Source organism: Artemia franciscana, chromosome 7, assembly GCF_032884065.1.
Source record: "Artemia franciscana chromosome 7, ASM3288406v1, whole genome shotgun sequence".
Classification (NCBI taxonomy): domain Eukaryota; kingdom Metazoa; phylum Arthropoda; class Branchiopoda; order Anostraca; family Artemiidae; genus Artemia; species Artemia franciscana.
In genome coordinates this window covers 1,607,948-1,623,270 of record NC_088869.1, presented here as the reverse complement: position 1 = coordinate 1,623,270, position 15,323 = coordinate 1,607,948, and the positions used below count along the sequence as shown (strand labels likewise).

General features: G+C 35.2%; 1 protein-coding gene across 2 annotated transcripts in view; it reads left to right on the top strand.

Annotated features, from left to right (window-relative positions):
- The window catches only part of LOC136028713 (alpha-actinin, sarcomeric), a 134,550-nt gene that overhangs the window by 45,919 nt on the left and 73,308 nt on the right, over window positions 1-15,323 (top strand). For both annotated transcript variants that reach the window (XM_065706579.1, XM_065706578.1), the window contains exons 2-3: window positions 4,397-4,511; window positions 7,585-7,704. In XM_065706579.1, coding sequence (XP_065562651.1) covers window positions 4,397-4,511; window positions 7,585-7,704 — 235 coding nt within the window. The remainder of the gene's footprint in view (window positions 1-4,396; window positions 4,512-7,584; window positions 7,705-15,323) is intronic.

Sequence of the window (15,323 nt, the reverse complement as noted above, 5' to 3'; positions counted from 1 at the left end):
ATCGCTATGGACATAACCTGAGCCTAAAACGTACTTTTGAGGCTTCAGTCTTTCCCCCCCCCCATCCGCTACAATACTACAGATTAAAGTTAATCTGTATTTTCTGATGTACGTGCTTTTTGCATTTATTTAGCTACTAATAAAAAAAGTGCTTCTTTATATCTGCTGTTTCGAAGGTTTTGCCCCCCCCCCCGAAAAAAGTTCCTGCGTACTTGCAGTGACTGCAACAACTCCTATTGCTGCTCCTATTGCAACTACCACTAATGCTATGGCAATTTCATTAAGTATTGAAGGTAAGTTCAACTAAATTAAAACAATTTATGGATGTTCAGGTTATACAAAGGGCGTTATCGGCAATATCATAGCAATGGCTAATTGTATGAAGGTGAAACTTCCAGGGCTTGATGAGGGGGGCATTCAACTGACCAAAAAGTGACATGCTAATACTACTGCTGCTATAAGTGTTAGGGTTATTACTGTTAATACCACTGCAAGTCCTACTACTAGTACTACTAGAATCCCTATTGCTACTACTGTGACTACAATTATAACTTTGACTAAGTGTATGAAGGTGAAATTTTCAGGTACCATTTAGGAGAAAAGTTGAACTGGAATTACAACAATGCCGTCTGCATGCAGGTTGTCAAAATAACGTATCTGCAATATCTTGGGAACCACCTCGTGTGTGAAGTTGAAACTTCAAGGACTGTGGTGGTTGCTGTGGCGGATGTTGAACTAGCTATAAGACTCTATTTGCATCCTACCACTACTTCTACTCATACTGCTGCTACTACTATTGCTGCTACTGCTACTACTATTGCTACTAAAACTAAGGCTACTACTAGATCTACCGCTACTACTTCTGGTGCTACTGCTATTGCTAGTGGTACTACTTCTACTAAAGCCAACGGTATTAAGGCGAAAATTTTGGGGAATGTCAAAACAATGTTGATTTAAATCGAAACACACTATGGACAGGTCGTCAAGAGGACGCATCAGCAATACTGCCAGATTGGTTTACTAATTAATTAATTAATTAAGTTGATTAAGTTGAAATTAACTAATTAATTAAGTTGAAACTTTCAACCTGTATTAAGGGACATGTTGAATAAAAACAAAACAAACGTGCTATATTTATACTGCTGTTAATGCTACTGCTACTACTGCAATCATTGCTACTATTGAAGTTAAGGGTATTAAGGTGATGCTTTCAACGAGAGTTTTGGTTGTTGTTAAACTAAATTAAAACGAATTATGAGCATGTAGACTGTCCAAAGGGTGTAATGGCAATATCTCGGGAACGGCTTACATTATTAAATTGGAACTTTCAGGCAAAATCACTAAAATCCAGTGATTTTTGTTTTCACCGGGTGGCAACCCTGATTGGCTACCCTCATTTCAGAAAAAGGGTAAAGGTCTAGAATAGCGGTCATTCAGAAGGAGACGTCATAGAACACAAGTTGAGGCACTTTAGGAGTGCGAATTTTATATTCAATCAGGTTTTTGATAATTATTCAGCCCTCTCCAACGGCCTCATATAGACCTAGGCTATGTAAAAAAAACAAAAAAACTAACGTAATAATTGATGAAAACTTCTTGTTCAAAAGCAGATAAAAAGAGAAAAAAATAAGGAAATGTTGTAAAAAAAACTTTGAAGTTTGGAGTGATTTCTGTTTTTCGACATAAAGATTTCTATGTACAGTTTTTGCAACTAGTTACAGTAAAGAGCGATATTACGTACTAAACAACATTAAAGTAAACACCGTTGAACATCTGCCAGGTTTTGTCATATAAACAAATGCTTAATAAATTAAAGTAACAGGGACAGCGAAAATACAATATGATTGTTTGAATTGGTTAAATGGAAACTTACTCAACAAAGAGGCTTACACAACATAAAGCAAAATCTAGGGGGAGGAGGAGGGTAATGTGACAAGGGCGCCAATAATTGACCAAATTGAAAAGTTTACTTAAAAACCTTTAGGTTTGTTTGGCCGATTACACAATTCTTAAATGGCTATCTACGCCCAATTGTTAGAATGGTAGAAGAATTTTAAAGTTTGTAGTCATTTCTGTTTTTGAATTAAATAAAAAAAAACATTTTTTTTTTAACTGAAAGTAAGGAGCGATATTAAAACTTAAAACGAACAGAAATTACTCTGTATATGAAAGGGGCTGTTCCCCCCTCAACGCCCCACTCTTTACGCTAAAGTTTGGCTCTTTCTCTCAACTCTACTTTTTAAAACAATAAAAAACTTAAGCGTAAAGAACAGGGCGTTGAGGGGGGAACAGCCCCTTTCATATACGGAGTAATTTCTGTTTGTTTTAAGTTATAATATCGCTCCTTACTTTCAGTTAAAAAAAGCATGTTTTTTTATTTTATTTCTGAACGTTTTTGAATTAATCAATGTTTTGATTTTGGCTCTCCGTACATGAATAATTAAAACGAAAATTGCATATTAATTTATTTATATGGATAAATGGCTTTTTCATAGTTTTGGCCGGACTATTTTAAGAAAGCGGGGGAGCAGGCGTAATTACCCTCCAATTGTTTGGCTATTTATAAAGGCAACTAGAATTTTTAATTTTTTACGAACGTTTATATCAACAAAAATATGCGTACTCTACGAATTAACTTACGTGACGAACTTCTAAATTCGTATGTTTTTATTACGTATATGAGGAGGTTCACCCTCTCGTTAATATCTTGCTCTTTACAAAGGCTTAAATTTTGTCCTAATTCCTTAAGAATGACCCCTGAATCACAAAGGCCGTAGAATAAATAGTTGAAATTAATAAAATTACTTTAGCGTAAAGAGCGAGGTATTAGGAGGAGGTGAACCCCTCATGTGCGTAATAATTTCTGTTCGTTTTAAGTTTTAATGCTGCTCCTTACTTTCAGTTGAAAAAACTTTTCATATTTACTTTTTCCTTGTTCTTTAAGAAAAATTCTAAAAAAAATTCTGCGCCCCCTTCATGGAAATTTTCTTCCCCCAGTACAAATTTTTCCATGGAAAGTTCCCCCGCATAAACCCCTCCCCCAAAACCAAAAAATCTCACTGAAAGCGTTTGTATACTTCCCAATAACTATTACTGTATGTAAACACTGGTCAAAGTTTGTAACTTGCAGCCCCTTCCACGGGTACTCTGGGGGAGTAAGTCGTCCCCAAAGGCATAGTTATTATGTTTTTCGACTATGCTGAATAAAATGGCTATCTCAGAATTTTGATCCGGTGACTTTGGTAACAAATGAGCGTGGGAGGGGGCCTAGGTGCCCTCCAATTTTTTGGTCACTTAAAAAGGGCACTAGCAATTTTAGTTTCCGTTAGAATGAGCCCTCTCACGACATTTTAGGACCACTGGGTCGATAAGATCGGCCCTGGGGAAAAAACAACAAACAAATAAACACGTATCCGTGATCTGTATTATGGCAAAAAATGAAAAATTCCGCATTTTAGTTGATAGGAGCTTGTAACTTCTACTACACGGTTCTCTTATACGCTGAATCTGATGGTGTGATTTTCGTTAAGATTCTATGATTTTTAAGGGGTGTTTCCCCCTGTTTTCTAAAATAAGGCAAATTTTCTCAGGCGCTTAACTTTTGATGGGTGAAACTAAACTTAATGAAACTTATGCATTTACAATCAGCATTAAGATGCGATTATTTTGATGTAACTATTTTTATAAAAATTTCATTTTTTAGAGTTTCGGTTACTATTGAGCTGGGTCGCTCCTTACAACAACTCGTTACCAGGAACTGTTTGAAATAAAGATTTAGCCCTTAGAGTGGTAGAAATGACCATTAGAAGGTCGTCGTTGGGCTCAACTCTTACACCCTTTCCGCTTCTTTTGCAGTTAACTGAAAACTGTGTAGAGCGCTGCAACCACAACTATTTATTTCAGAATTTTTATGATTAAACTAATTAATTTCATATTTCTCATGATGAACCTAGTTAATCTCAGAATTATTCAGCTCAAAATAAGAATTATTTTCAGTAAAGTGTAAATTGTCTAAATTGTAAATTACAATTTTAACATTACATAAATTTAATAATTTAATAACATTACATAAATATTATATTTATTAACATTATATAAATTTAATAACATTACATAAATTTAACATTTACATAAATTGTAAATTACAATTTTAACACAGTAAAGTGTAAATTGTCTAAAGTCTAAATTGTCATGATCTTTACATAGTATTGAATTTTTTGTAACTATTCCTGCTGTTAATTAAAATCTGATCAATAGTTTATTTGACTGTTGTTGGTTTCTAAAGTACCACGAGAAGCAAATATTGTTTATGTGTGAACCAAGAAAGTTTTTTAACGTTTCATTTTTTCGGTATTATTCTTATTAGTAAATGTCTACTTTATATATTAATTTTCAGACGTTTACTGCTTGGTGCAATTCACACCTCAGGAAAGCCGGCACCGGAATAGACAATATCGAAGAAGACTTTCGAAATGGACTCAAACTCATGCTGCTGCTTGAGGTTATTTCAGGTAAGGGTTTGTCTTACTTCAAACGATTACTCATCTTTACAAACCACCCCCACTATGCCCACAGGAACGGTTGGGTCTTGTTAACCAAAGACTGGCAAGAAGGGAAACATATTTAATATTTTGAAAACTGTTGAGTTTTCCTTTAAAAAAAAACTCGGTTCCTGAAATATCCACTTCCGTGTATTTTGCTGTAGTAATTTGAAATCCATCGTTCACTGCCCGATCGAAATATCCTGAGAAACGACTCGGCTAATCAAACAGTTTGTGCAACGAACTGTAGTAAGGAGCGACCCGGCTCAATAGTAACCTAAACTCTTAAAAACGGAATTTTAATACTAACAGTTATATCAAAAGAATTTCATTTTCATGCTGATTTCAAATATATAAGTTTCATCAAGTTTAATCTTACCCATCAAAAGTTATGAGCCTGGGAAAATTTGCCTTATTTTAGGAAATAGTGGGAAACTTCCCCTAAAAGTCATTGAATCTTAACGAAAATCACACCATCAAATTCAAAGTATCAGAGAACCTTATTGTAGAAGTTTCAAGCTCCTATCTACAAAAATGTGGAATTTCGCATTTTTTACCAGAAGACAAATCACGGATGGGTGTTTATTTGTTGTTTTTTCCCCAGGGGTGATCGTATCGACCCAGTGGTCCCACAATGTCGCGAGAGGACTCATTCTAACGAAAATTAAAAGTTCTAGTGTCCTTTTTAAGTGATCAAAAAAATTGGAGGGCACCTAGGCCCCCTCTCACGCTCATTTTCTCCCAAAGTCACCGGATCAAAATTCGGAGATAGCCATTTTGTTCATCATAGTCGGAAAACCTAATGGTTATATCTTTCGGGACGACTTAATCCCTCACAGTCCCCGGTCGAGGGGCTGCAAGTTACAAACTTTGATAATTGTTTACATATATTAAGGGTTATTGGGAAGTATACAGACGTTTTCAGGTGAACTTTTTCGTATTGAGGGGGAGGTGGGTCGGAGGAGGGGGCTACGTGGGAGAATATTTTCATGGAGGAATTTTATCATGGAGGGAGATAATTTCCATGAAGGGTCTGCAGGATTTTCTAGCATTATTTTGAAGAAAAACGAGAAAATGAATAAAAAAAATTCAGCTGGAAGTAAAGAGCAGCATTAAAACATAAAAGAACAGAAATTATTGCGTAAATAAGGGGGTTCATCTCCTCCACCATACCTCGCTCTTTACGCTAAAGTATTTTTAGTATTTTCCACTATGTATTCAACGGGTTTTGTGATTCAGGGGCCATTCTTAAAGAATTGGAACATAATTCAAGCTGTAGTGTAAAGAGCGAGGTTTTGACGAGGGAGCAAACCCCCTCATATACGTAATTAAAATATTCAAATAGAAAAGTTCGTTACGTAAGTTAATTCGTAAGTTATTACTAAAAAAACGTTTACTAATAAAAACGTTCATAAAAAATTTAAACTTCTAGTTGCCTTTTTAAGTAACTAAAAATTGGAGGGTAACTAGGCTTCCTCCCCCACACATTTTTTTATCAAAATCGTCCGATCAAAACTATGAGAAAGCCATTTAGCCGAAAAAAGAAATTAATATACAAATTTCATTTTAATTGTTCATCTGCGATGAGACAAATTCAATACATGCATTAATTAAAAACGTTCAGAAATTAAATAAAAAAAAAAAAACAAGTTTTTTTTTAACTGCAAGTAAGGAGCGTCATTAAAATTTAAAAACGAGCAGAAATTATTCCGTATATGAAAGGGGTTGTCCCCTCCTCGACGCCTCGCTCTTTACGCTAAAGTTGGACTTTTTCTCACAACTATACTTTTTAAAACAATAAAAAAAATTAGCGTAAAGAGCGAGGCGTCGAGGAGGGGACAACCCCTTTCATATACGGAATGATTTCTGTTCGTTAAGTTTTAATGTCGCTCCTTACTTGCAGTTAAAAAAACTTGTTTTTTTTTTTATTTAATCCGTTGAAAGATCATAATATTGACTGGTCGTTGATACGAGGATAACACAGGATCGTAAATTGGGGGTCATTCCAAGGGCACCAAGTTGTGTATTTCCGGGAGAATGGGCGCATTCTTATTTTAAATCCAGACTGGCATGAAGCCTCTGACTTTCCTTTTAAAGCAATCTATTGATTCTTAGAATTTTGCTAGAGCTCATACCATGTGAGCTCTTGGCTCTTAGCTCTTCCGACCTCATCACAAGTGCCATATGAGCTCTTAGCTCTTGTTATTTTGTTAGTTTCTTTCAGCATAGCATGAGACAAGACAAAGAGAAGTGACAGAATAGATGGAAAATATTTAATTTGGGCTATATATTTGCACATTAGGGTGGGGGTAAATTATTTGACAATGTGAAGTTATAGAACAATTCTTAGGACTACATAAAGTGCTAAATAATTTTACCTAACACATTAAGCATGCAGACCCGCTATGGTTTACCCCCCCCCATAATGTGCAAATACATAGCTGAAGCTTGTTCCTTAAGTATTATATTTTATTGTACTTATGTATATTTCATTAGGATTGAGCGTCAGAAAAACATGTTTAGAAGAGTATTAGGCAGGGGGTATATCATACTAGTACCAAAAAATCTACAAAAAAAAAAAAAAATACAAAATACAATTCGAAACTTTTAAGGGAAAAAAGGGTAGATTTGTTTTAGAGTTTTTAAGAGTTTATTAATAATATAACCGAATGCATAATTTGTTTGTTTAAAATTTTAGTTGTACTTATTTATTTTCATATTTATTGCAAGAATGGAAAGTAGATTTGAAAGCTACTCAGGTGCTGGTGCTCTTATAAGTTAACATGTAGACTATTTTGGGGGAAATGTATTGTTTGTTTACTTGACAATTTATGTGTCATTCATCTGCTTTCATTTTTAAAACAAAAATTGAGATTCAAAAGCTGATAACCATAAATCTCAAATCATACAAAAATATTATATGCGGTTTTGGATCACTTTATTAAAGCTAATTATGAAATAACCAAATGTCTTATTTTTTTCTTCACGATTGTATTAGTTTAATTTATTTTTATATCAATCGAATAATTATTTTATTTTTTAGGCGAGACTCTGCCTAAGCCAGATCGAGGCAAAATGCGATTTCACAAAATTGCTAACGTAAACAAAGCACTTGATTTTATTGCCAGCAAAGGAGTCAAACTTGTGTCCATCGGTGCTGAAGGTGGGTATAAACTAAGTTTAATTAGTTCATAAGTTACTTTAATCTGACAGTGTTTTTGATGAAAATTGTGGTACCTGTGTATTATTCAGTACACTCTCGAGAAAACAAGTGAAAACTTACGAGAAAACTTACGCTGAGTAGAAAACAAGTGACGGGTAACAAAGAACATTGGACTTGTATAATTTGGACTATATATTTGCACATTACGGTGAGGGTGGGGGTAAAGTATTTGGACAACGTGAAGTTAGAAAACAATTCTTACTTCATTATATGCATACTAATTGTAGCTGACACATATTGCATGTAAACGCATTACTTTACCCCCCCCCCCCCCCAATGTGAAAATATATAGCCCGAATTTGTTTTTAAAGTATTATATTTTTTTCATATTTTGGTATATTTCATTAGGATTAACCTAACTTCACTTCTCGAGTGTGCACTGAATAATACACATGTACCAACATTGTTTTTAGGTTCGTTTCACTTTTTAATTGAGTGATACTTTTGATTTCGCATGCTGAGAAATGGCCTGTGTAGTGTTGTTTCCGGTGTCCTGAATTGGGTATTCGGCTGGGAGTGCATGCGTGGTTGAGGGCAGATCTTCCGACGGTTCTCCAAGTTTTTTACCATTTTATCCAACCCCCTCTGACAGCGTTTGGTAAAAAATTGCTTAAGGTTCATTTCATACATCAGTAGAATCTGTGCCGGATAAATGGCGATTGGGCCTAATCGGGCCCCACATTTGAAATACTCCCGCGTTTCCTTCAAAATTAACCAAAAAAAGATTTTGGAATTAAATCAAGTTGTTTTTGACAATAAGGGATAAATTATGAGTTATTAAAATAATTTTATGTATTTGTTTGAAGGTTGTATTACTTGATGAGAGTTTAATGTGCTTATTATTATAAAATGTATACATTATAGTATAGAAAACTGATACCAGTAGAAGTTCATGTCAAAGCTATTGAATTTAATCAGGATTGTCTTATATTAGAAAGATTTTGCACTTTGTACGTTAACTATTTTACGTACATAAACGTATATTTTACGTATGTATATTTTATAACACATTTAATGGTACTTGGTAATTATCCAGACAACACCCAAGAATTTTGATACGTAAGATCTGAGAAAAACTGGTTTAGCTGTCTCTATTCGGAGACAATTAGCTTAGGCTCAGTGGAAAACTACGTTGCAGGTATACTTCAATTAAATATTTAATATATAGAGTTGGTATTTCGATTAGGTCATGTTAGGTTAAGTGTTTAATAAAATGCGTTCTGGGTGGCCTGCTTTCAATAATTCTTTGTCGTAGTTTCCTTCATTCTGGTAATAGAGTATTATATTTCCATCATATTTTGGTACATTTTCATTAGGTCCTGAAGTTACCTAACTTCACTTCTTGGGTGTGTTCTGTAAAATCAACAAGTACTTATTCAATATACATAGAGGGCCCTGCAAAAAATCTAATCGGGCCCCCTGCCTATTCAATCCGGTCCTTAGTATATTCCAGACATTGCCAAAATTTTCATCCATTCTAATTCTGTACCAGTTGCTGAAAATGGGTATATGCCAAGTTTCTTAGTTCATAACGTGCTTTTATCTAACCCCCTCCTGCTGGCCTCTTTTTGATGAATACTATGAAAATTTGATGTAATATTTAGTAGAGAGGAGGCATCTCTAAAGTCTTTACTGATTCCAATTCCCCGTCATAGTCTTCATTGGTACCAAATAAGGACAGTTTTTGATCCAAATCGTTTGGTCTTCGGTTCATATTTTAGTTTTAATGAGGTATTGCCAATATTTTTCCGATTCTGATTCCTACTTGATTGATTTTGTTACCTAATTCCCTGGAATGTCTTCATATATTATTGTATCTATTAAAAGAATACAGTAAAGAACGAACTCTAGCTCACAGTATTGGAAAGTTTGTTTTTATTTGCAAATTAAAACAGACTAAGTGTAACCAGGTTGTCAAAAAGCCCTACCATCTTTGTTGCATCTTTACTTTAAAAAGCAGCCTGAATAAAAGTTTTTGACCCAAATCGTTCGAATTTCCATTCTATTTTAGGGCTAATCATGTATTGCAATATTATTCCGGTTCAATACCATAGTCTCAACGATCCCTATTCTTTGCAAAACTGAGTAAACTCTATTATCAACGTGTTACTTTCTAAACTGAGAAATTTTTATCAACACTTTTTATCTCTACGAAAGGCATGTGAAAGCACAGTGACAATATTAAGTTTTTTTTTAGAGTTATGGGGAATGGGAGGGCACGTGCCCCTTACCACTCTCCCTAAAAACATATGGTTCTCATTAATGGTCCACACTTCTAAGAAAAAACAATGTAATTCACTTGTTGCTACTGTTTGGACGTGTGTTCCATCCATTCAACCAAAAAAGATAAAACATCCGCTTATGGCTATTGAAAGAAATCTAAAATATCGGATATATCAGAGCGTGAAAATTGCCAGAACATGAAAACTGAAAAATGTGGGTACATTTGTTCATCTTATTATTATAAAGAAAGACAGTACTTGTCGGCAATTGGAAACAGACCCAGGAAGTTAAGTTAAGATATTCCTAATAAATAGTAACAAAACATGATGATCAAATAATACTTTTGAAGCAAAATTAGGGAAACCTAACGTAACTTAACCCAACTCCCACCACCACCCCTAATATGCAAATATATAGCCCAAATTATACAAGTCCATTGCCTTCTCGTATAAGTCCAATGGATTGTGTCATCCATCACTTGTTCGGGAAAATTTTTGGTGCTTGGTTATGTTGTTATTATCATCATTGGAAATATTCTACGCCAATTTCCCTGCCAATGTTGAGATACCGTAGGAAAATTGATATTGACTTTCTTAGGGAAACTTTTTAGTGCTTGGTTAGGTTGTTATTATCATCATTGGAAATATTCTATGCCAATTTTGAAATACAGTAGGAAACTCGATGTTGACCATCTTCGGGAAAATTTTTAGTGCTTGGTTAGGTTGTTATTATCATCATTGGAAATATTCTATGCCAATTTCCTCACCAATTTTGAAATACCGTAGGAAACTTGATATTGACTTTCTTCGGGAAAATTTTTGGTGCTTGGTTAGGTTGTTATTATCATCATTGGAAATATTCTACGCCAATTTCCCTGCCAATTTTGAAATACCGTAGGAAAATTGATATTGACCTTCTTAGGGAAAATTTTTGGTGCTTGGTTAGGTTGTTATTATCATCATTGGAAATATTCTACGCCAATATCCCCGTCAATTTTGAAATACCGTAGGAAACTTGATATTGACCTTCTTTGGGAAAGTTTTTGGTGCTTGGTTAGGTTGTTAGTATCATCATTGGAAATATTCAACGCCAATTTTGAAAAAAAAAAACGTAGGAAAATTGATATCGACCTTCTTCGGGTCTTAATATTTCCTTCATTTCAGTTTCTTGTGGTGTCAATTAGTCCCTTTATTTGCCCATAGATATGTTGAGACTTCTATTTACAAATTCCTGGGATCCGGCCAGCTAATGTATTTTTAGGAAGCATGACTCCATAGTTCTGGCATTTACGGGAAAACATTAATTTTGTTTCTAAGTTCTCACTTGATTTCGCTCTAAATATCCAGGAATCCATGGTTTTTACGTATAATTTCTTCGTAGTAAGTTTGGGAGAGGAATTGCTGTTGTGTGTGGTGTCGTGTCCTTGCGACATTTTGCGTGAATAAATGGTTAAGGTTTCTTCCGTGTGCAGTTTTCAAGCTTCGATGAACGATTTAGCTAAAAAAATGATTCCCAAATATTGTGTCATCAGAAGGCAAGTCCGTATCCAAGGGGATTTACCCCCCCCCCCATTCTCGAAATGTTTTTCGACTCGTAAAAAATTGAATAAAAATTAACATAAATATTTTTTGATGCGTTAAAAAAAATTGTAACAACCCTAAAAAATCCTTTTGAACCCCCCCCCCCAAAAAAAAAAATAATCCTGGATCCGGCCATGTAAAAAAGAATAACACGTATTTGTGTTGCGGCAGCTAGATATTTGTTTTGTCCGGATTTTTCTCCTATGCCGACGATTTCAATTTTTTAAAGTGGTAAGGGCCTAACATCCTTGGTTTTTACGGAAAGTTCGGACCCCCAGCAGGATTGACGAATCTGATATTATGTTTTCTGATTCTCTGTGATTCTGATTATTATGTATTATGATTCTTTCATGGGGCCGAAAAGGAGATTTTGTTTACCCTTTGACCAGAGCATTTTGTAGATTGAAATGAGTCTTATAGTCATGTCAGAGAGGACGATTTTACAAATGATTTCTGTTTTTAATTTCGTTTAAATTGGCTATTTTGTTTTCTCGGTTGGCACAAAAAACTTTTTATCAGGTAGATCGGTTTTGTAAATTTCAAGGGGCTGACAACTCTTTTGTTTTTGCACACAATGAAAAAATTGAATAAGAGCTGTACTAAAAAAAACTCATCACCCCTCTCCCACACCTCCCATCTCATCTTTATTCGTATTTTCAATTCAAATAATTAAGAAAATATGGAAGTAGGTCAATGGTCCCTCTATAACCATACTCCTACTCCCCTGCGCCTCTTACTGACAGCTTCTTATCATAAATGTAGGCATGTTTCACCTTGTTAGGAGTGAAATTATGCAATGTCTTTTAATCTTTGTGATGGGAAGTCCAATTTGGGCCCGTGAGCTTTCTATTCCCTCCCCCCTCCAGTCCTTTATTGTCAATCTTTTAGTGAAAAACTAGGCATGCTGCGCCTCGTTTGAACCAAAATAATGTAGGGTTTTTAGTTATAGGACTAAAAAGTGGGCCTTTGGCCCCTCCAGTGTCACCCCTTCAGTCATCTATCGACCATCGTTTTTGCAGAAAGGCATCGTGGTGCACCTTGTTTGGGACGACATCATGAAAAGGATTTTTAATGTATATTATTGGAGTCGTAAAATAGGCCCTTACCCCCTCCTGTATCCACCCAGTCCCATCACTTACTTCCCTGTAGAAGCATTAACATGTTGCATATTGTTTGAACTGGAATTAGGCAAAAATTTTCAATTGGTATTATTGGAGAATTAAATTTGACGGGAGAGTCTCCACTGGCATCCCGTCCCTGCTTCCCAGCTTTTGACACTGAGGTTTTCTTAGCGTACAATCACGCAAGGATTTTTAATTGACACAAATCGAATTTGGAGCTTTTGAGCAGAATGGTTGGTATGCTGCACTTACTTTGCACCATATTCATACAACGATTGTTAAATCAGTATGATTGGGAGTAAATAGTAGAGGCCTGGACCTTTTGGCATCATTTTTCCCTCCTTGTTTACGTACAGAAAGACTGGCGGATTGCACTCAATTTGAAACGGAATCACCCAAGGATTTCTAATTTGTATTAATGAAGGCATTACGTGGGTCTGTGGCCCCTTGAACACGCCTCTCGCTCTCAACGCTAATCCCACGCTATATATTTAATTGGTGCTATGTTCTTTTTTTGTAATATTAAGGGGGTGACGACTGCTTCATTTTTAACGACAGGGCAATAAGGAAGAGGGGGGGGGGGGGGGCGATAAACTGGGAATTGTAATAGATGGCAATCCAGTCTTTTTCTGCCTTATTGTCTTTTCTAAAAAAAAAATTATTTTATCTTTCACTGTAGCCATCTTATCACTCCTGTAATATGAAGTACAAAACGCGTATGGTATGGTTCACTGCTTCCTAAAGTGCTTCCCCAGAAGCGTTTTCATCATCTTAGAAAACTCTAAGGTCTTGTAAGAGGGTATCTATTTTTCTTTACAATAGAAATGGATGTGTTTGGAAATAAGTACACCATAAGCTTGATGAGTTGTTTTCAACTTTTCATGCCAAAAATAGAGGTAAAGAGAACTGGTCTATAAAGGGAAAAACAATAAAGAAGAAAATATATGAAAATATTTAGCTACTATCCCCCTCCTACAGACCCTGGAGCCTTTGTGGGGATTTGTAGGTTGTTTTGTGATTATTGCACCGTTATATGGAAAATAAACCTATCCATCTATGTATCGATCTATCTATTAAGCTCGAGGGAGCCCTTTTGGAAAAAAAAACTATAAATTTCTATATAAAATAACCAAAATATAAAAACCAAAAAAAAATATTACGAAGTTATAATTGTTAAAATCATACTAAACCTGGTCAATGCAAAGCAATAAATAAGATCAATAAAAAGAAATAACTAAAGGAAAGACACCACAACAACTACTATATAAAAAAAAATACAAGTAATACATATTGGCTAAGAGGGGAGAAGGCGAGAAATATTTAAGTTTCCCCTACAAAAAAGTTTCCCCTACAAAAAAATTTGAAGAATATTAAAATAAAAAATATTATCCTAAGATTAGGGTGGGGTGGTAGAAAAATTTAGAGTGAGCAAATTAGGAGTTGGCACTGAAGTTTGACAGGGTGTTCGAGATCTAAGGGAAAATGTTCCTTTGAGGAATAAATTTTCTGCAAGGGGTTTCTGTTTCTCTTGGTTTCAACTTGATAATTGCTCTTCAATAGATTAGTATAGGATGAATAGAAACAATAATTGGTAAGGTGTCATTGCTTTTAAGTTGAAGTAAGGGCTTCGTTGGACGAAAAGATTTTAACGTGTTCAAAAAGCTAACAACCTTTGTTAGCTTCAGCTTCTGTGTTAATCTGTGGAATTGCATTGGTATTGGTGTCTCCAAATAATCAAACAAGAAGAAGAAGACGAATATATATATGTATATATATATAAATCCTATGATGGTACTGTGGGATTGATCCTTGCTTGGTAATATGGGACCCGCAGTTCGATCTCAGCTACTGCAGGGGCCCGGAATTGCATTGGGATTATGGATTGGGGTCTCAAAATAATCAAACAAGCACAAAAAGAACCCGTCTACTTAAATCCTATTTTAACACAGTGGCTTTGACCACTGTTTGGTAATATGGTACCCGCAATTCGATCTCAGCGGCCACAGGGCCCGGAATTGCATTGGTATTATGCATGGGCGTCTCCAGATAATCAAACGAGAAGAAGAAAACATCTACGGAAATCTCATGGCCACATAGTAGGATTGTTCTCTGCTTGGCAATATATGACCAAAAGTTTGATCTCATCTGCCACACGGCCCGTTGAATATTGCCTCCTCAAAATAATCAAAGAAGAAGAAGAAGAAAATCTCTGCGTTAACCTTATGGTGACAGAGTGGCATTGACTTATGTTTGGTAATACGGTGCTCGGGCTCAATATCAGCTGCCGCTGGGAATGGAATCGTTTTGAGATTATGCGTTTGTGTCTCCAAATAAACAAATAATAATAAGAAAAAGATATTTAGGTGTTACTTCAAACAGTAAGTTATGTCATTTTAATGATTCTTTTCTAAATGGGTGATTTATTGATCTGTAGAAGGGTTTGAGTGGGAACGGATTGGAAAAGGTGCCTTAGATGTCAATTTAGACATTTAGTTTCTTTTTATACTTTATCAGTTTTTGAAGTCTAATTAATGTTTTCTTATTTTGCATGATGGTTTACATTATTTTGCATGAAGTCCTTGGTAAAATAGAGAATTATCGCAAATTGCGCTGAAACTGACTGGTGTGTCAAAAT